At 44.3% G+C, this 23,811-nt stretch overlaps 1 protein-coding gene across 1 annotated transcript in view; it reads right to left on the reverse strand.

Annotated features, from left to right (window-relative positions):
- Nucleotides 1-263: 263 nt before the first annotated feature.
- Nucleotides 264-23,811, reverse strand: part of EXT1 (exostosin glycosyltransferase 1) — a 321,068-nt gene continuing 297,520 nt past the window's right edge. Inside the window, exons 6-11 of the mRNA XM_055431618.2 lie at nucleotides 23,210-23,328; nucleotides 21,660-21,755; nucleotides 12,588-12,677; nucleotides 6,506-6,666; nucleotides 3,211-3,382; nucleotides 264-815 (exon numbers count right to left, since the gene is read on the reverse strand). Coding sequence (XP_055287593.2) covers nucleotides 630-815; nucleotides 3,211-3,382; nucleotides 6,506-6,666; nucleotides 12,588-12,677; nucleotides 21,660-21,755; nucleotides 23,210-23,328 — 824 coding nt within the window. The 3' untranslated portion in view covers nucleotides 264-629. The remainder of the gene's footprint in view (nucleotides 816-3,210; nucleotides 3,383-6,505; nucleotides 6,667-12,587; nucleotides 12,678-21,659; nucleotides 21,756-23,209; nucleotides 23,329-23,811) is intronic.

Below are 23,811 nucleotides of genomic sequence, written 5' to 3' on the forward strand. Positions count from 1 at the left end.
GTCATAATACCTTCTCTCATGCAGTGATATTTTAGAGATACAAGTTCAAGTGGATCTGCAAATTCAAAATGGAAAGCGATCTGCACTGGCAAAGCTGAAGAGTGAACTTGTCTCAGGTATGCTTGGCTATTTCTTGACACAGGGGAGACTGACTCAGGGTGTTTTCCATGGAGTCTGAGCTTTTTGTAACTTTTGGGCACTCTGGGTGACCCACAGTAATGCTGTTTGTAGGGTGAGGAGCAGCAGCTTTGAAATATTCACAACCAACACAATTTTGATTAAAGAAAGAACTCTGGTTTTTAATAGTTTTGATCATTAAAAAAGTTTAAACCTGCATAGCAATCATTTCAAAAATAATTATTTAATGTTCCATAATTAAACTGTACACAACCTAGTCTTGGGACATAGAAGCCAGTGAGGTGAATCTGGAGCAGTCCTGTGCAGTCCCCCGAGTCAGGAGTAGAGTTTCCATTGGCCATTTTTTTTTTCTGTCGTTCTGTTCATCTTAGTTTATTTGGATGGTTGGCACAATCTGGCTCCGCTGCTGAGCGGACCTGCACGCGGCAGAGAGACAGCTGACCCTGTCCTCCAGCCCTTCTCGCAGCCCCTCCCCGACTCGGCCGGGTTCCTCAAAGCCGCTCGATGTCTCGGTATTTCTTCCGCAGAATAGAGACCTGGTCTTTAAAGAGGACGGGGTCCAGCCTCATCTGAGAGTGGATCAGCGGCATGTAGCCAAACCAGCTGGCAAACGTATTCATGCAGCTCTGTCGCTGGGCAAAGTGGTCAGGGTCAGCCCAGCGGGAAGCCCGAGAGGTCTGGGGAAAGGGAGAGAAACAAGGAAGATGATGAGTTGGGTGCCAGGTGAGAGGGACACACGGTGGGAAATGAAGTTGGGCGCAGTGGGCATGCGTTAGGGCTCTGGGTCTGGCCTGGCCACGATGGCTGACCCATCCATGTGGCTGGTGAAGATGCAAGCACAGGTCCGGATTTTCAGCCTTGCCAGATGCCTTCCCCAGACCTGCCACATTCCCCAACATCCCAAACAAAGATCCACAGGCACTGGCACAGTCTCTGGGCCATGAAGGACCTACCAATGGATCTTTAGCTGTTGTGGTCGCTTAACAGAAAACTTCTTTTTGCACTTGGGGGTAAATACAATGACTCATAATGTGTGTATGCTTTCAAAGATAATTTTTTAAAGCCCTCCCGTGAACTTGATTGATTCTGAGTAAGTAGAAAGATGGTTGCCATCTCTTCATTCTCCATGTTGACCTTGAGACTGGTCTAGATTATTTAAATGACTGACATTGATTTAAAAGAAAGCCATAAATGACCCCGGGGCTGAAATTTAAATGGACCAACGAAGGATAATGTCTTCATCTTTGTATGAAACAAGGAAAAGGTGGGCTGCCCAATTATGTTGGAAAAAATCCATGAACTCACTAACGTCAACAGGTGATTATTTAATGATGCATATATATATATATATGTATGTATGTGTGTATAACATGTTTGTATCCTCATAAGTTGTCAGAAAATACTTTCATAGGAAGGTACATTTTGCTGTGAGAATCACTCAGAGTCACTATAAAACCACAAGTGTCAACATGCTTGAAAGTAACCACCGAAGGTAAACACAGAGGTCATTACCTTGGAGCAGCAAAGCAATAAACAAAATACTATTTGTAAAGTGTTTCCATGAGCTCATTTGAGCCTCGCAACAACCTGATCAAGTGATCTACCTGTGTAATAACAGTTCTACTGCACAGATAAGGAAGCAGGTTCAAGGAAGTTAAAATTGTTTGTTCAAGGCTAGAAAGGGGCAGAACTCAAGCTTCATTCTTTTTTTTTTTTTTTGATGTGGACCATTTTAAAAGTCTTTATTGAATTTGTTACAATATTGTTTCTGTTTTATGTTTTAGTTTTTGGCCATAGGGCACGTGGGATCTTAGTTCCCTGACCAGAGATCTAACCCATACCCGTTACATTGGAGGGTGAAGTCATAACCACTGAATTGGCAGGGAATTCCCCAGGCTTCATTCTTTACCATTGGTACTAGAGGAACTCTGCTTGGTAAGTCAGAGACAGTATCAGATTCAGCTGACCAGTTGAGTCCATATCAGAGTGGACAGTTCCAAGTGATAGTCGCTCAGTCATGTCCAACTCGATGCAACTGCAGCTTACCAACTGCAGCCCACCAGGCTCCGTCCATGGAATTCTCCAGGCAAGAACACTGGCATGGGTTGCCATTCCCTTCCAGGGTCTCCTGCATCGTAGACAGATTCTTTACTGTCTGAGCCACCAGGGAAGCCCTAGGGAATTCCATTTTGCTCCTATTATTTGGGATGAGCCTGTAGATTATTTCTGAATGACCTGCTCATCTTCAAAAGGCCAGACCCCCTATATCCCAGCAAGTGCTCACATTTGTGAATGGAAACACTGTTGAAATCCTAAACTCATTCTTATTCTCTTACAAATGAAAGGGAAAAAAGAGTCCACTACAAAGTAGTGTATATGTTAATCTCAAACTCCTAATTTATCTTTCCTCCCCCACCACTATCCCTTCTGGTAACCAGAAGTTTGTTTCTGTTTTATAAATAAGTTCATTTGTATATATATATTTTTTTCCAGCTTACACTTATGAGATATCATATGATATCTGCCCTTCTCTGTCTGACTTACTTCACTTAGTATGATAATCTCTAGGTTATCCATCTATGTTGCTGCAAATGGCATTATTTCATTTGTTCCCATGACTGAATAATATTCCACCATATAAAGAATCTTCTTTATCCATTCATCTGTGGATGGACATATAGGTTGCTTCCACATCTTGGTGATTGTAAACAGTGCTGCTATGAACGCTGAGGTACATATGTATTTTCAGATTAGAGTTTTCTCTGGGTATATGCCCAGGAATGGGATTGCTGGATCATATGGTAACTCTATTTCTAGTTTTCTTAAGGAAACTCCATACTTTTTTCCATAGTGGCTGCACCAATTTAGAGAGCTTTTATATTCTTGACATAAAGATACCCTTGACTTTCATCTTCCCAATTATGTGCCAACCATATGCTCCCTCGGGGCTTTTGGATGTGGTTTATTTCCTGGGATTTCCTCGTTATGCTTCCTACAAGCAAAGTGTGTCCTCATTACTGCAGACTGAGCCACCAGTGAGCCAAGCAAAGGAGAGAGGTCTCCTTCTCTTACCTGTCCCATCATTGTCTCCTTATACTGCTTCTTTTGGGTCACTTTGATTGGAGGCAATTTTGTCACAGCAGACACCAGGAAATTCATGAGTATGTCCTCACAGTTGGCCAATTGGTCCACCATGTTCTTCAGGCTGGCTGGCAGGTAATGGGTGTAAAGGTAGTGATAATATCTGTAAAAACCAAAGACAGGTATCAGGAGGGGCCATCACTGTATAATAACAGGTGGTCTTCTTTGACAGAAAACACATACCCATTCTTTGAATCCCTAAACACATCATGGATGATCATGATGATGACAATTATCATTTATATGGTACTTACTGTACACCAGGTAATGTTCTAAAATGCCTTCTAAGAAATTCCTCACTTAATCCTTATAAGGAACCTATGATGTAGGTACTATTATTATCCCTGTTTTACAGACAAGGAAACAAGGTACAGAGATACCCACAGATGCAGATATTGTCTGCTCAGCCTAACTTTAAAATCAGGCTGGTTGGTTAGAAACTTAGATGTAAAATAAGTTACTTACACATATCATTACAAGCTGCTTTACACTTTTAATTATTGGTTTAATCAGAGCTGTATTCAATACTATCCCATAACTCTGGTTCCAACAATATAATCATTCCATTTTGGGGGCCTCTAAGCCATGTATTTCATCACTGTTAGAGCTATTAATCTGGTGGTCAATCATTATGGAGAACACACAATTAATTTGAATTATTTCTCACCCTACTATTTTTTTGGAGAGGTATATATAGCACATATTACTCAAAAGTAATGGTGCTAGCGGTAAAGAACCCACCTGCCAGTGCAGGAGACGAGACACAGGTTAGATCCCTGGGTCAGGAAAATTCCCTGGAGAAGAAAATGGCAACCCACCCCAGGATTCTTGCCTGGAGAGAGTCCCATGGACAAAGGAGCCTAGTGGGCTAGTGTCCATAGGGTAGCAAAGAGCCGAACACAACTGAAGTGATTTAGCAGGCACACATGCGTATATAGCACATATTTCTAGGAAAAATCACTTGATCGAATCAGCTTCGCTGAGTGTGGCAGCAGGAAGAAAAAGGTGGAATCTTGAAATCAAGATTCAGTCACCCCAAATGCTTATAGCTTATGCATTTCCAACTCCATCCCCAAGATGACAGGATTCTCTCTATTTTTTTTTTTTTTTTAACTAAGAAAGACTAGGGTGAGATTGGTATGTTCACCTTACAAAGGAGTCGGGATTTCAAGAATGACTCAGTCAGGAACATTAGCCTTCTACACTCACGAATTTGTCCATCTTACCTGAGTCCCCTGGCTTTAAAGACCAAATCCAGGTAAACAGCTGCTGCTGCTGCTAAGTCACTTCAGTCATGTCTGACTCTGTGTGACCCCATAGACGGAAGCCCACCAGGCTCCCCCGTCCCTGGGATTCTCCAGGCAAGAACCCTGGAGTGGGTTGCCATTTCCTTCTCCAATGCGTGAAAGTGAAAAGTGAAAGTGAAGTCGCTCAGTCGTGTCCGACCCTTAGTGACCCCACGGACTGCAGCCTACCAAGGCTCCTCCATCCATGGGATTTTCTAGGCGAGAGCACTGGAGTGGCTCCAAAATGTTTATTTCCATCCCTGGCCTTTTTTAAAACACTCTCTTCAATGTCCTCACATGCCCAAGACTGAACTCCTCTATCTTCCCTAATACCTGTTCCATCTACACTCTTCCCCAGCTCTACTGATGGCTTACTCTACCCTTTTAGTTCTTCAGGCCAAAAAACCTGAGTCATCAAACTCTATATCCGGTCTGTCAGGACATGATGCTGGAGCATCTTCAAAATACACTCATAATCTGATCACTACTTCCCACCTCTGCTGCTCCCCTCCTAATCCAGACTCCATCACCTCTTATCTAGATAAGGTCAGTCACCTCCTAATAGGTTTCCCTGCACTTCCCCTGGTCCCCTGTAGCCTGTCCTCATCACAGCCTTCACAGTGGATGCCTAAAACGTAAGAAAGACTGCTCTCCTCACACCCCTCCACTGGCTCCCATGTTATCTAGAGGAGAGTCAAGTCCTCATAATGGACAGTAGGGTCTGGCACCTGGGCTCCCATGATCTCTCTCACTTGCTTGCACCTCAGTCCACTGGGGTCACATTGATCTTCTGGACATTCCTCCAGCTTCCTGCCTCAGGGCATCTATTCCAGCTGCTCCCTACACCAGAGCACTCTTCCGACAGGTACTCTCCTGCCTAACTTCCTTTCCGCCTCTCAAGTCTCCTCTCAAATCTCACCCGCTCAGGGAGGATCACCCCACACCCCTCAACCTGCCCCTTTTCCACCTTTGGTATTCCCCATCCTTTATGCCGGAGCAGGCAACGGCACCCCACTCCAGTACTCTTGCCTGGAAAATCCCATGGATGGAGGAGCCTGGTGGGCTGCATTCCATGGGGTCGCTAAGAGTCGGACAAGACTAAGCTACTTCACTTTCACTTTTCACTTTCATGCCTTGGAGAAGGAAACAGCAACCCACTCCAGTATTCTTGCCTGGAGAATCCCAGGGGTGGTGGAGCCTGGTGGGCTGCCGTCTATGGGGTTGCACAGAGTCGGACACGACTGAAGCAACAGCAGCAGCAGCATTCTTTATACTGCTCTGGTTGACTTTTTGCTGTAAAACTTATGTCCTAACATATTATAGAATTATTATATATATTGTGTCTCCCCTTGCTAGAAACAAGACCTGTGTCTTTTTGCTATTTTATTCAGTAGTAAATCCCAAGCACCGACAACAATGCTTGGGTTGCTCAGTCATGTCAGACTCTTTGTGACTCTATGGACTATAGCCTGCCAGGGTCCACTGTGCAAGGGCTTCTCTAGGCAAGAATACTGGAGTGGGTTGCCATGCCCTTTTCCAAGGGATCTTCCTGACACAGGGATCAAACCTGGGATCTCCTACATGGCAGGTGGATTCCTTACAGTCTGAGCCATCAGGGAAGCCCTGGAATCATGCTGGGCAGTGCTCCATGAAGTATTTACTTTGTTGTTCTTCTACACATTCAGTCCTTCAACACACCCTGAGGATGTCTCCACATAGACTTGCTGAAGATGCAGATCTACCATCACTTCTAACGATGCAATAAGCCAAGAGGTTTTACTGGTTTCAAAGACACATGTTAACCACATCAACAAAACTCAAACAGGGATGCAGACTAATTTTCACTAAGGTTGTTAACAAGACTTGGCCCAAGTTCCAATTTTTGGAGCAGCCAGAAAGTCATATAAGGAACCGTGTAAAATGATGTCCAGGCTCCTCACTTGTGGTAAATAGCAGCTCCCGTCAACACCATGGAGTAGTCGTTCGTCCACTTGGACGTGTAGCCCCACCGCTCCTTAGAGTTGTCCCAGAAATGGCTGCGTGCGGGGTACCCCACAATCCTCTCGGGGAAGCTCTGCCACACGGTGAAGGCAAAATCCACCTGCAGGCAGAACACAAGCCAAACAAGCAATCAACAGTGTTAACAAATGTCAACAAAACATTACCTTCCCCCTGCTAATTCGTAACGTGAAATCCTGGGACTGTTGGGAAACATTAATTCCATGTGTTCATCAGCAAATTAAACTGACTGCTTGACATTTTGCCCCATAATTATGCACATTTTTAATGTTTTCTGTTAAAGTTCAGATTAGCGTGGAAATGAAAGAAGGAAAAAACCAAAACAAAACACTGCCGATATGTCCTATAGAAATCCAGTCTGTTCAAGCTTAAAAAAAAAAAAAAAGTCAGTTGCTTCTCCCACCCCCACTGCCCCACAAAGGACACGTGACCATTCATGGGTGGGAGGAACAAACGCATCTGTTTTATAAACTGGAACAGATTTTCTATATACATCCAGCATATGAATATATAACATGTAACATTACCAGCACGCAGCAAAGCCATAGTGACTAAAATCAAGGCATCCACTTAAAAGCCAGAGAAAAGATGTTTAAAAAGCACACAAGTTCTAACAGGAATAAGAGCACGTATCATCAAGAGCAGAAATTCAGGCCTCTCAGGGTGAAGATGCTCGCTCAATGCAAGGGAAATTTAGAAATGTATCCACAGTGAAAAATCACTAGGAGTAAGTGGGGACAAGGCCAACTAAAGCCATGGGATTATTTTAAAGGAAATGCAGTGAAATGACTTCCTGCTGCTGCTGCTGCTGCTAAGTCACTTCAGTCGTGTCCGACTCTGTGCGACCCCATAGACGGCAGCCCACCAGGCTCCGCCATCCCTGGGATTCTCCAGGCAAGAACACTGGAGTGGGTTGCCATTTCCTTCTCCAATGCATGAAAGTGAAAAGTGAAAGTGAAGTCGCTCAGTCGTGTCCGACTCTTCGCGACCCCATGGACTGCAGCCCACCAGGCTCTTCTGCCCATGTGACTTCCTAGTGTTCAAAATTACCCAAAGCAGGTACTTCTGAACCTGCTACAAACATTTGTAGTTAGCAAATGAACAGTCCGTTTTCAAATGTGTGCACTCACTTCTGACTTTCCATGATTATTTGATGAATAATGAAACAATACACAGAAAGTTAAAAAAAAAAGTGACAGAAATGCTCATAATTGTGTAATGCTTATAATACGACAGGCACGGTTACAGGTAACATATTTTAACTCATTTAATCCTCAATATAACCCTGAGAAGTAGGTAGTTTTATAGTCTCCAGTTTACAGAGGAGGGGGAAGCTAAGGATATGGAGGTTCAAGTATTTTTCTGAGTTACTAAGTGGCAGAGTCAAGATGTGAACTCAAGCCATCTGGTTTCAGATTCAGTGTAGACTGTTATCATAGCCTCACTTTTAGCTCTGTTGCAACAGTGTGGAAAACAATTTCTCTTATACAGGTTACATGTCCATCAGCAACCTTTTCCCTGTAAGTAAAGCAAATGGAAATTTCACATATTCCACATATATTTCAAGCCTTGGCATTGTGATGGTGGCTTAAGTCCAATTCCTGACCTCCCAGGGGTTTAAAAGCAGATAAGTTGGGAATTCCCTGGCAGTCCAGTGGTTAAGACTCTTGTGCTTTCATTGCTGAGAGTGAGGATTCAATCTCTGGTCGGGGAACTAAGATACCACAAGCCACATGGTGCAGCCAAAAACAAAAGAAGGCAGAGCAAATAACTGTTCACAACAGCTGTAAAGCGGAAACGACCCAAATGCCATCAACTCATGAATAAATATACCAAATATGGTATATCCATTCAGTGGAATATTACTCGGCACTAAAAAGGAATAAACTACTGATGCGTGCTACCACATGGACGGGCCGTGCAAACATTGTGTTGAGTGCACGAAGCCACATACAAAAGGCCCCATACTGTGTGATTCCATTTACATCAAGGGTCCAGGGAAAGCAAATCCACAGAGACAGAAAATAGGCTGGTGGCTCCAGCAGAGAGGGAGTGATGGATTAATGGCTATGGGGTGTCCCTTTTGGATAATGAAAATGTTTCAGGATGAAGTAGAGGTAATAAGTGTATAACACTGGGAAGGTACTAAATACCACTTGAAGATGGTTAATTTTATGCCTTGTGCATTTTACCTCAATTACAAGACAAAGCAAATAAGCCTAAAGATAAGTATTTCCCAAGTTTTCACCATATTCATTACCACTGTCACTTCTTTTGCCACATTCTCACCATAATATACATTTAATGACTTAGCTAATCTTTTTCTTTAAACTGCCTATATTTCTTTTTTTTTGCTTGTTTTTAAGCACCATTCTAGGTAAACAGGTCAGTGAAATCCTAGGTTTAGGAAACACCAGTCTGAGTGATCTGCAAGGGTCCTTTTTTCTCTGAATTCTTGGGGCTTAGTTAGAAGACACAATTTTTGTAAACAGCCATGAATTTAAAACTTTATGAAGAATTTAGTCTGGTGCCCTGACTCAAGATACAAAAACCTTAACAATATAGTTTGTGTGTGCATGCTCGGTAGCTTCAGTCATGTCTGACTCTCTGCAACCCTATCTATGGTTGGTAGCCTACCAGGCTCCTCTGTCCATGGGTTCTCCAGGCAAGAACACTGGAGTGGGTTGCCCTGCCTTCCTCCAGGGAATCTTCCCGACCCAGGGACTGAAACTGTGTCCCTGCGTCTTCTGCATCGCAGGCAGATTTTTTACCACTGAACCATGGTGGGAAGCCATGGAAGGGGAAGCAGGGGGTTGGGATACACATTAAGAAAGTATGGTGGGCCGAGGGGCACCTCAAAGTTAAAATACAGCAGGTGAGTGGACAGTATTTGTCAGAAAATAGAAAGCAGGTCGTGAAAACCTGAGCATTTTCACTGGCATTCACAACTAATGGTGCCAACTGGTGGCACAGTGCATTATGCAGTCCACTGGCAAAGAAACAGCCCGACTGTCAGCACTCTTTGGGGTTTTCCATTATCCTTTGAAAGGGAGACGCAGACACTGGCAACTACTATAGAACCCGATGGGGTGTTTTCATCACATGAATTCCTTCCTATCTCAAAGCCGTTTCAAGTCATTTCAAAGCAACTCAAAAGTAAATTCCGATAAAACTATGATGCTTGTGATAGTTCTCTTTTCAGGCTGCTCATTAACACATCAAAGGAGGCAAAGGTCAGCTTATGGCCTCTTCTCTTAAAAACCAACATCTGTGTTCTTTTGAGAGTGTGCAGCAATCCAGATAAATGTAAATAACTAGAAAACCAACTCTGTCTAATACCCTTTACAGGACGCTATTTAAAAATCTATCCTTAATACCACAGAGAGGCATTTAAACAAGCTAAGGATCCTTAGAGAGGAAATAAAATGAACCAACATCTATTCACCTAAAAGAGAAAACAGAAATCTTTGTCCTCCACCATGCTGGGGAATACAACTGTGCTACTGATCAGTCACAAAGTAAACTAGAGGGCCAGCCTCTTAAATTTACATCTCATAGTCAAGCCAAGCTGACTTCTCATTGCTCCACATACAACACATGTTCTTCCTGGCGTGCGCTGAGAGGCTGGAACTGCTGTTCTTTGAAAAGATATCCACTAGCACGTCGATCCATCACAGCAGCTGGAAGTTATTTCACCGTGGGACAGGGGGAAACAAATCCTAGCATGAGATGATGGCCTTGTGCCCAGGGGCGGACAAGAGGTGAATCAATGCTTCTGGTCCTAGGGTAACGATGTAGGTGTGTGCTGTGGTCTTGACTATCCGTTCCGCCATGACAGTGTGCTGCCTTTCCTCTGTCCGCTCACCAAGATCCACTCGCCATCCTTCTTGCCATGCCCTATGCCTGAGACAATGGAACTCTATGGACTGCACGGGCTTTGTCAGTACCCACTGCATGGGCTTCCTTGCTGGCTGCTTGGGTTAGGTCAATGGTAGTCGTTGGCAGGAAAAGAAGGTGGGACAGAGGCAGGGCAGTATTTCTCCCCTGCTCTCCCCGTAAGCCCTGGCTTTGGCACCAGAGTCCTGGCAGGTGCCACAACCCTCCATGATCACAGTTCTTAAAGGATGACAGCTGCTTCTTCTCCATTCCTCCTTTCGGGAACTGCTGTTGTTGTTTAGTTACTAAGTCATGTTCAACTCTTTTTCAATCCTGTGAACTCTAGTCCTACAGGCTCCCCTGTCCATGGGATCTTCCAGGCAAGAATACTTGAGTGGGTAGCCACTTCTTACTCCAGGAGATCTTCCTGACCCAGGGATTGAACCCGTGTCTCCTGTATTGGCAGGTGGATTCTATACCACTGTGCCACCAGGGAGGTTGTTCTCAGGGACTCTAAAAACACTATTCCCTTCCTTCACTCCTTCAGGCATAGAACTGGAAGCTATTTCCTGCTCTCACCACTCCCCAGGTGCCTCTCCATCAGCTCCTATGGGGTCCTTTAACCCCATTCCGTAGTCATCCTCTGTCCCTTCGTTTGAATCACTTGATTTGAATTGTTTGCTGCCAGGACTCTGCTGGCTCTAGGCAGGAACTGTGTAATCAAAGTACCTGGCACAGGGACCAGAACAAAGCCAGCCCTCCATAAATACTTGTTGAATGAATGTGCACCGGGGGTGCCAGCTTCCTTTGCAGGAAGCAGCAGAAACATGCAAGCTGGAGTGTCCCATTCCCTGCATCCATCGCTGTCATTCCCTTTGAACATGAAGCATCTTTTCCCCCTGCTCTCCGCCCCCCACCCTGACCCATCTTTCTCCTGCAGCCTCACATGTGACACAGTTGGCTGTGTGTTCACACTTTAATCCTTGAAGCACGCATCTCCCCAGCATCACTCATTCACCAAGTATTTACAGGGCTTACACTGCATAGAAAGGATCTGACCAAGGCAGACCTGCATAGAAAGGATCTGACCCAGGGCATGTGTCCCAGGGGGGTGATTTTGGTTGCCCTTCCACAGAACATCTGCTCAACTCCATTGGATGGAAACTGGGAAACATTCATGGAATTTGACAAGCAGCGGAAACCAACAGCCCAGGTTAATATGAGTCTTGGGTATGGGGGTAGCAGGCCGTTAGAATCAGACTGGCACCCAGGAAAATGTCTGCTGCTAATTGCTTATGCTTACATTAAGAAGATAATATCTAAATAAAATTATTCCTATGAATAAAAAGGAATGAAAGAAGGGGAAGGGGGTGAGTAGCTAAGTCTCCACGCTTTTGAGCAGCTACCCTGAATGATGTATTTCCGACCTGCTACACTTTTGTGTAACTGACTTTGGTCCCCTCTTCGGTTTTGAGTGAGGTTTCAGAGATCAATACTCATTCAAGTTGTAAAAACTGGTTTTCTATCATATCTATCTTTCACCTTCTCTCTCTCCCCCTCACACGTGGCTCTATGCAATCTTATTTTTGGCACAAATACCTGAACATCTGAAAAGGCAGGGATCTCCATCTCAGCCTTCAAGTGAAACTGTTTGCTCTCGTGTGGGTGAAAGAAAACGCGTGTTTCCAACCAAGATGGAAAAGCTGCCTTTAGAACCCAGAAATAGTGTTCTCCAACAAAGGCCACACACGCCCGCATGGCAGTAGGAGGATCGTGAAAGATGAGGGCTCTGGATTGTGTGGTTTCAAGAAAATACCGAACGGGCACTCCCACCCACCTCCTCTGGGTCCTTCTGCACACCTGCCCACACCTGAGCCGTTTAAAAACAAATCCCAAAACAGGAGGGCAGACTGGGGGTGAGGCAAGGCACAGCCTGGGAAATGAGGAGCCAATTAGCAGAGCACACAAGGAGAAAATGCCGCCATCGGGGTTGATTCAAACCCACTCTGCAGGGCGCTCTGCAAGATGTTTTGGGCTTGGCCAAGGCAAGGGCAGAGCAGGTGCCGGCACCCTGGGGTTTGGGGTGATTGCCTGTGGGCCCGCCACACTTCCTGAGAGGCTGCTTACCTCCGTGGTTGAAAGCACGGTGTCCTCATCAAGGCTGAGCACAGCGTCTGTGATGATGTTGTCGTAGGGCAGGAAACGGCTGCTCATCACCTGGGAGGTGGGGGGACAGGCAGGAGGGAAGGAATCAGGAAAAGAGATGTAAATGGAGAGTCTTGTGTTGGGGAGGCTTTCCCCCCTGCATCCTCGCCTTCACAAAGGATGCTGAACCACCATGTCACCCGTCAACATAAAAGGCTGCCATTTCCCATCAGTGCGGATTCACTGGTTTCACCCTTACTGGGCACCTACTGTGTACAGACACCTTGCCAGTCAAAGGGAGGCCAGAGGTAAGTAAGATACACCCTCTGTCTTGGAGGAGTTCAAAGTCGCAGGGAGACCAATATGACCATGGCCAAGTTTTGGATCATCAGTCTTGGCCTGCTAAGAGAAATCCCAGGAAATCAGAGGGTGCAGTAACCGGCTGCTTGGAAAAGCAGTGAAGACCTTGGAGAAGTGACCCCGATAGCCAGGAATCCACCGAGTGTAAATAGAAATGAGGGCTCACAGAGGGCTCAGTAGATGCAAAGGCAGAGCGTGGAGAGTCAGTGCTCTGAGGCCAGGAAGGAGCGGAAGGAGGGAGCAGTGGCTTCAAGCATGGGACACACACCACTTGATGGCCGCCAGGTCATTTTAGGAGGTGCAGAGACAAATTTTTAAAATTTTCTAGTCTTCACTTTAGCTTAGAGAAGCAAAAACATGTACACATATATATTCATAGCTACAGCAATAAGGAGTAGTAGTAGAGTTACTTAAAGATAATTTCATTAAATTGAAAAGTAAGCTGATTTGAAGAAAAATATTAAATAAACAAAAGAACATGTGGCTCATGGATTAAGGAAAACTGTAAAGCTAGTATATGAATAAGAGTTGGGGAGCTCCAGGATAAGGTATGGTGAGGTGAGTGTATGTGGGTTTCTACGTGTGTATGTGTGTGCCTGTGTGTGTGGTGAGGGTCTGGGGGATCAGCTGGAAAATTGAAACCAAAGAGACTACCCTACAACAGTTACAGCTTATACCTCTGTGCTAAGGTTTCCATTGAATAACTAATGAGCATGATGATATAAGAAAAACCAACATTTTTTAAATATTTACTATGTGCCGAGGAATGTTCCAAGTTCTTCTCATTTCATCTTTATAACAACCCCATTGTATACATAAGAAAACTAAGGGACAGAAAAGTTGTGTCTTGTTCTCAACATTCCATCTGCCATCACAATCCTAGGCAGCGGTCCCCAATATTTTTGGCACCAGGGACACTTTCATGGAAGATAGCTTTTCCACAAGCCAGTGGGTGGTTGGTGGTGGTGGTAGTGGGGATGATTTCAGGGTGATTCAAGCACAGTTCCATTTACTGTGTATTTTATTTCTATTATGATTACAGCAGCTCCACCTCAGATGATCTGGCATTAGATCCTGGGGGTTGGGGACCCCCTGCTATAGCACACCTCAGTCGCTACACTCTACCTGTCTTGGGGTTGAAAGGACCTCAACAGTGAACATGGAGCACACGTGGTGATCTCACATTCACCACCTTCCTCTGAAAGGCTTATTAACTGTCATGTCATCCTCTCCCAGTTCATATTTGGAGACAGAGAAAGAAGACACTTGCCATCAACTTTCAAGGCATGAAGGCCAGGGAAGGAAGTGGTTAGGTGCTGGAGGCAAAGGGAAAAGGGTGGCATTTAGTCTGGCTGCCAAGGGTGAGCTCTCCACAAATCTGAGAACGCCTTCACCCACCCGCCCCTCCCAAAGAAGCCCAAGCTATATTTACATCTGGAAGCCAGCTCATCGACAAGCCTCATTTCAGAGTTGGTTTATAAGTCTGTGAAGCTATTGGAGGGCTTAGGACATTAGAGGATGGAAAATGTCCACCAGAACCCACCTCTAGGAGCTCAAGGGACATATCTACGGCATAAATGGCTCCAGGCTCTGCTCCCACACATCTGTCAACTGGTTCAAGTGTGTGTTTGTCCCCCCACCACCACCACCACCTCAGGCTTTCAAAATAAAATAAAATATAAAAGCAATCAGCAACCCCGTATGCACAGGGCTCAGAAATCTCAGCCTGAAGCAACTCTCCTGACACTGTTTCCTTGTCCATTGACTAACACAGAAGCCATTAGTTGCCAGTTTAGCAATGTCCTGACCTTTCGCTTGTTAAGCCTACAGGGGAAGAGCTGCAAAGACAAGGCCTATAAATTCAAAACAGAATTTCCCAGCCAAAGCAGCCCACACATCAATTTTAAACTCAGGGCTAGACGTGGAAATTTAAAATGGGAATGAGGAGGACAGGACTTCCTTCCCCTGTTATGGGCCCAACCACTGGGTTTAAAAGAATCCATTTCTTTTTTCTGAACCTGCTTCATCAACTAAAGTTAAGCGCCCATAAGCCAGTCACTTCCAAATTCTAGTGTAGAAACTAGAGGCTCTCTCTCAAATACCTGGAGTTCCAAATGCTCCACGAATTAGCATGAAAGGAGCCTGTACTTACAAAGTCAATCCAGAGTAAGCTGGGTTTCCCTTGTTAACTTGTATAAGAAATATTTAGCTACTATAAGAGCCCAAGCCCTTCTAGAACGAACAGACATGACTAGGAAATGACAAAAGCTCAAGAAGTTCCCAGTCAGGACTTCCCAGGTGGTTCAGTGGTTAAGAATTTGCCTGCCAATGCAGGGGACACAGGTTGGATCCCTGGTTGGGAAACCAAGATCCCACATGCCAGGGGGCAACTAAACCTGTGTGCCCCAACTACCTAACCCACATGCCACAACTAGAGAGAAGTCTGTACGCTGCAGAGAAAGATCTCACATGCCCCAACTAAGACCTGATGCAGCTAAACAAATAAATAAATATTAAAAAAAAAAACTCCCTGTCCAGTGGGGAAGCTAAGAAATGTTTGTAAGTAATTATACAAAGCACAAGAATTATTGACATTTATCAAGCACCTACCACATATACCCACTTTGTACGTACATTTATATGTATAGTATCAAACTATGTGATTGATACTATCGATCAAACCAGTTAGATGTTAGGATTTCTTCCATTTACTGAAGGGAAGGGTTGAAGCACAGAGTTAAATAATGTGCCTGAGGTCACAAAAAAGGAAGTCTGACCCCAGCGCACAGAAGACAAACCATCAATTTACAACATCCCCTTAGAAAAGGAGCTGACATTTATCGAATGCCGAGTGTATTACAGGGCTGAGCACCGGTAACACAGTATCATATTTCTTCTTCAAAATGAGCCCAAGTCCTAGTCCAGGTGCCCTAGGATACAGAATCTAAAGGAAGACTTGTGGGCAAACGCTTAATTAGATGGTACAGTCCCAGGGCGGGGCTTCCGGTAGCTCAGTGGTAAAGAATCCACCTGCAATGTAGGATCTGCAGGAGACATAGATTCAATCCCTGGGTGGCGAAGATCCCCTGGAGAAGGGCATGGCTACCCACTCCAGTATTCACACCTAGAGAATCCCATGAACAGAGGAGCCTGGCACACTACAGTCTATAGACTGAACATGACTGAAGTGACTTAGCATGCACATACACACACATGCATGCACGGTCCCAGGGCAGTGACAGTAAGGGGGAAGGAACCACATGACCTACTGGAGTCACTGGCCAAAGTCAAGGCTGCAAAATGAAATGTTAGTTGCTCAGTCGTGTCTGACTCTTTGCAGTGCTATGGACTGTAGCCCACCACCAGGCTCCTCTGTCAAGACTAGGACTCAACAAATGGCCAACAGTCCAGACAAAAATATGGCTGGGAGAATTGGAGGTATTTTATAAGACACATCTGATAAAACTTACAGGAAAGGTACTGTTATTATCATCATCAAATAGAGGAAAACAATAGAATGGGAAAGACTAGAAATCTCTTCAAGAAAATTAGAGATACCAAGGGAACATTTCATGCAAAGATGGGCTCAATAAAGGACAGAAATGGTATGGACCTAACAGAAGCAGAAGATATTAAGAAGAGGTGGCAAGAATACACAGAAGAACTGTACAAAAAACATCTTCACGACCAAGATAATCATGAAGGTGTGATCACTTACCTAGAGCCAGATATCCTGGAATGTGAAGTCAAGCGGTCCTTAAGAAGCATCACTACAAACAAAGCTTGTGGAAGTAATGGAATTCCAATTGAACTATCTCAAATCATAAAAGATGATGCTGTGGAAGTGCTGCACTCAATATGCCAGCAAATTTGGAAAACTCAGCAGTGGCCACAGGACAGGAAAAGGTCAGTTTTCATTCTAATCCCAAAGAAAGGCAATGCCAAAGAATGCTCAAACTACCGCACAATTGCACTCATCTCACACGCTAGTAAAGTCATGCTCAAAATTCTCCAAGCCAGGCTTCAGCAATACATGAACTGTGAATTCCTGATGTTCAAGCTTGTTTTAAAAAAGGCAGAGGAACCAGAGATCAAGTTGCCAACATCCGCTAGATCATCGAAAAAGCAAGAGAGTTCCAGAAAAACCTCTATTTCTGCTTTATTGATTATGTCAAAGCCTTTGACTGTGTGGATCACAATAAACTGTGGAAAATTCTGAAAGAGATGGGAATACAAAGAGATGGCAGACCACCTGACCTGCCTCTTGAGAAACGTGTATGCAGGTCAGGAAGCAACAGTTAGAACCGGACATGGAACAACAGACTGGTTCCAAATCAGAAAAGGAGTATGTCAAGGCTGTATATTGTCACCCTGCTTATTTAACTTATATGCAGAGTACATCATGAGAAATGCTGGGCTGGAAGAAGCACAAGTTGGAATCAAGATTGCCAGGAGAAATATCAATAACCTCAGATATGCAGATGATACCACCCTTATGGCAGAAAGTGAAGAACTAAAGAGCCTCTTGATGAAAGTGAAAGAGTAGGGTGAAAAAGTTGGCTTAAAGCTCAATATTCAGAAAACTAAGATCATGGCATCTGGTCCCGTCACTTCATGGCAAATAGATGGGAAACAGTGGCTGACTTTATTTTTCTGGGCTCCAAAATCACTGCAGATGGTGACTGCAGCCATAAAATTAAAAGACGCTTACTCCTTGGAAGAAAAGTTAGGAACAAACTATACAGCATATTAAAAAGCAGAGACATTACTTTGTTTACAAAGGCTAGTCAAGGCTGTGGTTTTTCCAGTAGTCATGTATGGATGTGAGAGTTGGACTCTGAAGAAAGTTGAGCGCCAAAGAATTGATGCTTTTGAACTGTGGTGTTGGAGAAGACTCTTGAGAGTCCCTTGGACTGCAAGGAGATCCAATCAGTCCATCCTAAAGGAGATCAATCCTGGGTGTTCATTGGAAGGACTGATGTTGAAGCTGAAACTCCAGTACTTTGACCACCTGATGCGAAGAGTTGACTCATTTGAAAAGACCCTGATGCTGGGAAAGATTGAGGGCAGGAGGAGAAGGGGACGACAGAGGATGAGATGGTTGGATAGCATCACCAACTCAATGGACATGAGTCTGGGTAAACTCTGGGAGTTGGTGATGGACAGGGAGGCCTGGCATGCTGTGGTTCATGGGGTCGCAGAGTCGGATACGACTGAGCGACTGAACTGAACTGAACTAGAAATAAAGAAACAGGGGCTACTAGCTGGTAGTGAGAATATAAAATCAATCAATGAGTCTGAGCATAAAAATGCATATTAATTAACCATAGGAGTCTGAATGGCTCACAGTCAGTCACACAGAATGGATCTTGTTTGAATATCCTGACATAGTCGAAGAAAGACCTATCTACCAGAAGGAGTTCTAGTTACCTATAGAAACATAAAAACAAACCATAAAAAATTCCCAAGTTCAAAGTGAAAAGCATCGATGTGAGCACTGTGCAGGGCTTCAGGCATTGGAACTGGGATTGCAGGCAGGAAACTTTTGTGTGCCAGACCCTTTGTGAAACCACATCTATGGGTGAGATGGATTCAGAAGGGTAAGTAAAACTGTGCCAAGAGGCATGTGATTAATCCCTCCCTTTCCTCATTTAATGCTTATCAAGCTGCTCTCTGATAACCACATTGCTTGACTCCAGCCCTTGGAAGGGTGTGACTGCATCTGTCACCTTTCTCATTGTGTTCCCACATGTTGCACAGCATCCAGCATACAGCAGGCAGCCTACACTGGGACTGAATAGACAATGCGTGGCCCATCGTGTCCACATGACCGTTACAGTTCTCCCTGCATCCTGCTGAACTACATGAAATGGTCACTGTGGCAGCTCAAATGATTCCAAATGGTATAACTTAATACACTGATAATTCTTATTCTGGCTCAAGGATAGTTTACTTAGCATGAGACAATCTCTCACAACCTAAGTCTTTGGGAACCAACAGGGAAAGTCTCTTAGATGGCAATGTGAGTGTCATTTAATAGAAACTAATTTCTATTAAATTTCATTTAATAGAGACAGTCGCCACCTGATGCAAAGAGCTGACTCATTTGAAAAGACCCTGATGCTGGGAAAGATTGAGGGCAGGAGGAAAAGGGGACGACAGAGAATGAGATGGCTGGATGGCATCACCGACTCAATGGACATGAGTTTGGGTGAACTCTGCCAGTTGGTGATGGACAGGGAGGCCTGGCGTGCTGCGGTTTATGGGGTCGCAAAGAGTCGGACACGACTGAGCGACTGAACTGAACTGAACTGAATCTCTTCAGAAGGAGAAGTGGGTGATAGAAGATGAGATGGTAGGATGGCAGCACTGATTCAATGGACATGAACCTGGGCAAACTCTGGGAGATGGTGAAGGATAGGGAAGCCTGGTGTGCTGCAGTCCATGGGGTAGCAAAGAGTCAGACATGACTTGGTGACTGAACAAAAACAACAACAAATTTCTTCACAATGGATAAGAACTACTAGAAAGCAGAGCTTGAGAAAAAAGAACTCATCCCTGGCTGCCACAAACAGAAGACATTTCAAAGAGGAGGCAGCGTGGGCTTAGAGAATATATGGAAATCTCGATAATACAGATGAAGAATTGACAGAAGGATGGTCGAGATCTACAGCAAATGGGAAAGACCACCGTTAGAGGTGGGAAGGGACACAGCGCAGTAAACTGGGAACGATCAAGTCTGTAAAGGAAAAGCAACGAGAGAGGAGACTGGGAGGGCCAGCAAAGGCCAGATTGTACACAGTCTCTGATGTTAATTGAAAACATTAGCAAAAGGAGTCCCTTAAGGGCTATGAGATGATTAAGAAGATCATTCTGTTCTAGGCAAAATGAGCTGGAGAATGGAAACAGGGGGACAGCCAGGCAGCCAGCCCTCCTGAGAGCCTCTGATGGAGACCTCAAAGCAAACATAAGGTGGAAATGTCTTTTCTAAGATCGATGTGAGGAAGAACCAACTACTTTCATTGATACAACTAATTCAGATTAATCAGCTAAGCAATGCATTAATCAGCTCATGCATCACCACCACCAACTCTTCTTCATCCTCATCATTTCCAGAAAGATTACTTTTGCCAGGTCCTGAATACATTTACTCCTAATAGCTATCCATGTGGTATGTATTATTATTTCCACTTTGTGGATGAGGAAACTGAGACTCAGAGAAGGAAAGTACAGACAGGGTCCTAACTAGCTCCTAAAGAGTTAGTATTAAGACCCAGAACTCCCTGACTCAAAAGCCTATGGCTGTCACAATGGAAAACAGTATCATGGTTCCTCAAAAAACTAAAAAGGGGGTTGCCATATGATCCAGCAATCCCACTTCTAGGCATATACCCAGGCAAAACTATAATTTAAAAGATATATGCACGTCTATGTTCATAGTAGCACTATTCAGAACAGCCAAGACATGGAAACAACCTAAATGTCTATCAACTGATGAGTACATAAAGAAGATGTGGTACATATATATAATGGAGTATTACTCAGCCATTAAAATGAATGAAATAATGCTATTTGCAGCAACACTGATGAACCTAGAGAATATCATACTAAGCAAAGTAAGTCAGAAAGAGAAGATAAATACCATATGATACCACTTATTTGTGGAATCTAAAATACAATGCAAATGAACTTATCTATAAAACAGAAACAGAGATGCCCAGAGGTTGGGGGACAGTGGGAGAGAAGAAGATTGAAGGGTTTGGGATTAGCAGATGCAAGCTACTATAAATAGGATAAATAGGTTAGATAAACAACAAGGTCCTACTGCATTGCACTGGGAACTATACTCAGTATCCTGTAATAAACCATAATGGAAAAGAATATGAAAAAGAATGTGTGTGTGTGTGTAACTGAGTCATTTGCTGTACAAGAGAAATTACACAACAGTGCAAATCAACTATGTGTGCTGTGCTTAGTCACTCAGTCATGTCCGACTCTCTGTGATCCCATAGACTGCAGCCTGCCAGGCTCCTCTGTCCATGGGATTCCCCAGGCAAGAATACTGGAGTGAGTTGCCATGCCCTCCTCCAGGGGATCTTCCCAACTCAGTGATCAAACTGAGGTCTCCCGCATTGCAGGCAAATTCTTTACCAACTGAGCCACCAGGGAAGCCCAAATCAACTCTACTTTAATAAACTTGGTGCTCTGTGATGGGAGGGATGGGAGGCAGGCTCAGGAGGGAGGGGATATATGTATACTTACAGCTGATTCATGTTGTACGGCAAAAACCAATACAACGTTGTAAAGCAATTATCCTCCAATTAAAAATAAATTTAGAAAATAGATAACTAATACAGACCTATGTATAGTACAGGGAATACTACTCAACACTCTATAATGACCTACATGGGAAAAGAATCTAAAAAAGAGTGCCTATATTTATAACTGACTCACTTTGCCATACAGCGGAAAGTAACACAATTGTAAATCATCTGTACTTCAACAACAACAACAAAAAAAGTCATGGCTGTCAAAGTGGAGGACAGTCAGAGATAGGTATAGTTTTGGAAAAGTAGTCTGGGGCCAGCACCTCCCAGGGGCAGGAGGAAGATGGCAAAGGCCAACACCCAGGTGCTCCATTGCAGAAATGAAGATTCCATGCCGATTCCACAGTGAAGTCCCCTCGGGTCCTACCTTGGTTTCTCCTTCAATGACAATGACAGGCACGGAAGTGGCAGGCCAGCGGTGTTTGGCTGGAAGGGGCTTGTCACAATTCCATAGAACTATGATCTGAAAGGGACAAGGGGTCATCAGATGGCAGGCTGGATTTACACAGGCTTCCAACCCAACATTTCTTCTTAAAGACACAGAGAGAAAGAAAGAGAGAAGATGGTGTTCTAAGCAAGGCAGAGAGGCAGACCTCTAAGCTGAATTTAAAGTGAGTCCACTCCACTCTGTACACCTGAAACTAACACAACACTGTAAAACAACTATACTCCAAAAAAAATTTTTTTAAGTGAGTCTACTCCCACACAACCCTCAGAACCCCATCACTCTAACAGCCTGAGAGAGGGGACAGAAGGGTAACCTAATAAAACCTACATCAAGTGGGTAGGAGAAGGCTGGGGAGGGAAGAAGGCATGCCAGGGTTGTTGGCTCTTAAAAAAGTGGTTTTCTAAATTCTGGTGTCTTATGATGACGAGGAAGATAACAGCCTTGATCAAACTAAAGAAAAATGCACATTGAACATCTGCTATGAACTTGCACTACAGCAGGCAATGTGGGTGAAGGAAGAGAATTCAAGATCCGACTGGCGGGAGCTCGTGTTTTGGATACTCCAGGATGGCAGCTTATTTCCTGTGACCTTATTACTGCCAATAAACGTGTTTAGCCCCCAAATGCAGACTTCAACATGACTCCATTCTTTTCTCATATGTAAACCTTCTCGTGTAATTTACAATTCAGAAAAACGACTGTTAAGTACTAGTAGGAGAGCAATGCTAATTTGGAAAACACTGTTACCATAGATATCATCTTCTGCTCCCAATTTTATAATTAGTCACGGCGGCTGTGAAAGAAAAGTTGACACCTCCTGACGCCAACGAGTCAGTTTCTACTGTTGAAGCTTAGTTTTCAGGGTCCTTTCAGAGTCCTTTCTGAAGTTCGTTTTTCACTTTGACACTTAAAGATGAAATAATGTGTGTATATATTCTTTAAAGGGTGTGTTGGGGGACTTCCCTGGTGGGCCAGTGGTTAAGACTCCTCACTTCCACTGCAGGGGGTGTGGGTTTGATCCCTGGTTAGGGAACTAAGATCCCACATGCCATGGAGCATGGCCAGGAAATTAAAAAAAAAAAAAGAAATAATGTCACTTGCAGCAACATGAATGGACCTAGAGATTATCATACTAAGTGAAGAAAGTCAGAAAGAGAAAGACAAATACCATACAGTACTATTTATATGTGGAATATTTAAAAAAAAAAGTGTTGGTATATATTTCACTTTACCCCAGAGCAAAGATCTCTTTGTAACCTACTCATTACCTGTACCAGGTTTCACTTCCAAGAACCTCTAAGCTGATGAAAAGGGAGTAACAAGGCATGACAGATGAAAGGGAGGTAACAGGCCAGGACGTGACATGAGTCCCCGGGAGCCAGTGTGTAGCAGGGAAGGAGTGGGGGTCTCTGGTCCACTAAGCGGCAGGGAGCAGGCACTGGGTCAACCCTCCCTACCTCCCCACTCACCTGGGCACAGTACTGGGACTTGGCTGCAGCCACGAGGAGTTTCAACACTGGCTGGGACTGAGAGACCAGGGGGGTCACCGCGTGGATGACTGCAGTGAATTTGGAGGGGGGCTTTAAACCTGAAAGAGCAAGGGCAGAACAACCTAATGAAGCACTGAAAAACAAGACTTCGAAAATTCCTCTCTGCTCCATCGCCTCACCCCAGAGCTAATGTTCCCTTCTAGCATATTTTTCCTCTGCCTCTTATGTCTTGACAGAACAAAAACAAGGTGAAAAGCTGCTAGTGAACTGCTGCCTGAGTTTAGAGACCTGGATAATTTACAGTTCAAGGCCCATTTCCAGATTTTCCCTTTGATGGCCTTTTCCTTCCTCCCTCGGGGATACATCTTTGATCTCCCTTCTGCTTTTTAGGCACCCAGAGTCTAATTATACACACACACATAACATTATTCACCACTCTTTACTCAAGAAAGGGTATAACTCTAGTTACTTACATCCTACGCTGGATTTTAGTAAATGTGCTCTCTCTTCCAGGGTATTTGCATATATCTTATTCTTAATGATGTAGTTAAAGGGCATTTAGGGTGCTTCCATGTCTTGGC

The sequence above is a fragment of the Moschus berezovskii genome, chromosome 16, assembly GCF_049115385.1.
Source record: "Moschus berezovskii isolate FMDL1 chromosome 16, NW_MosBer_1.0, whole genome shotgun sequence".
In the NCBI taxonomy this organism is placed as follows: Eukaryota; Metazoa; Chordata; class Mammalia; order Artiodactyla; family Moschidae; genus Moschus; species Moschus berezovskii.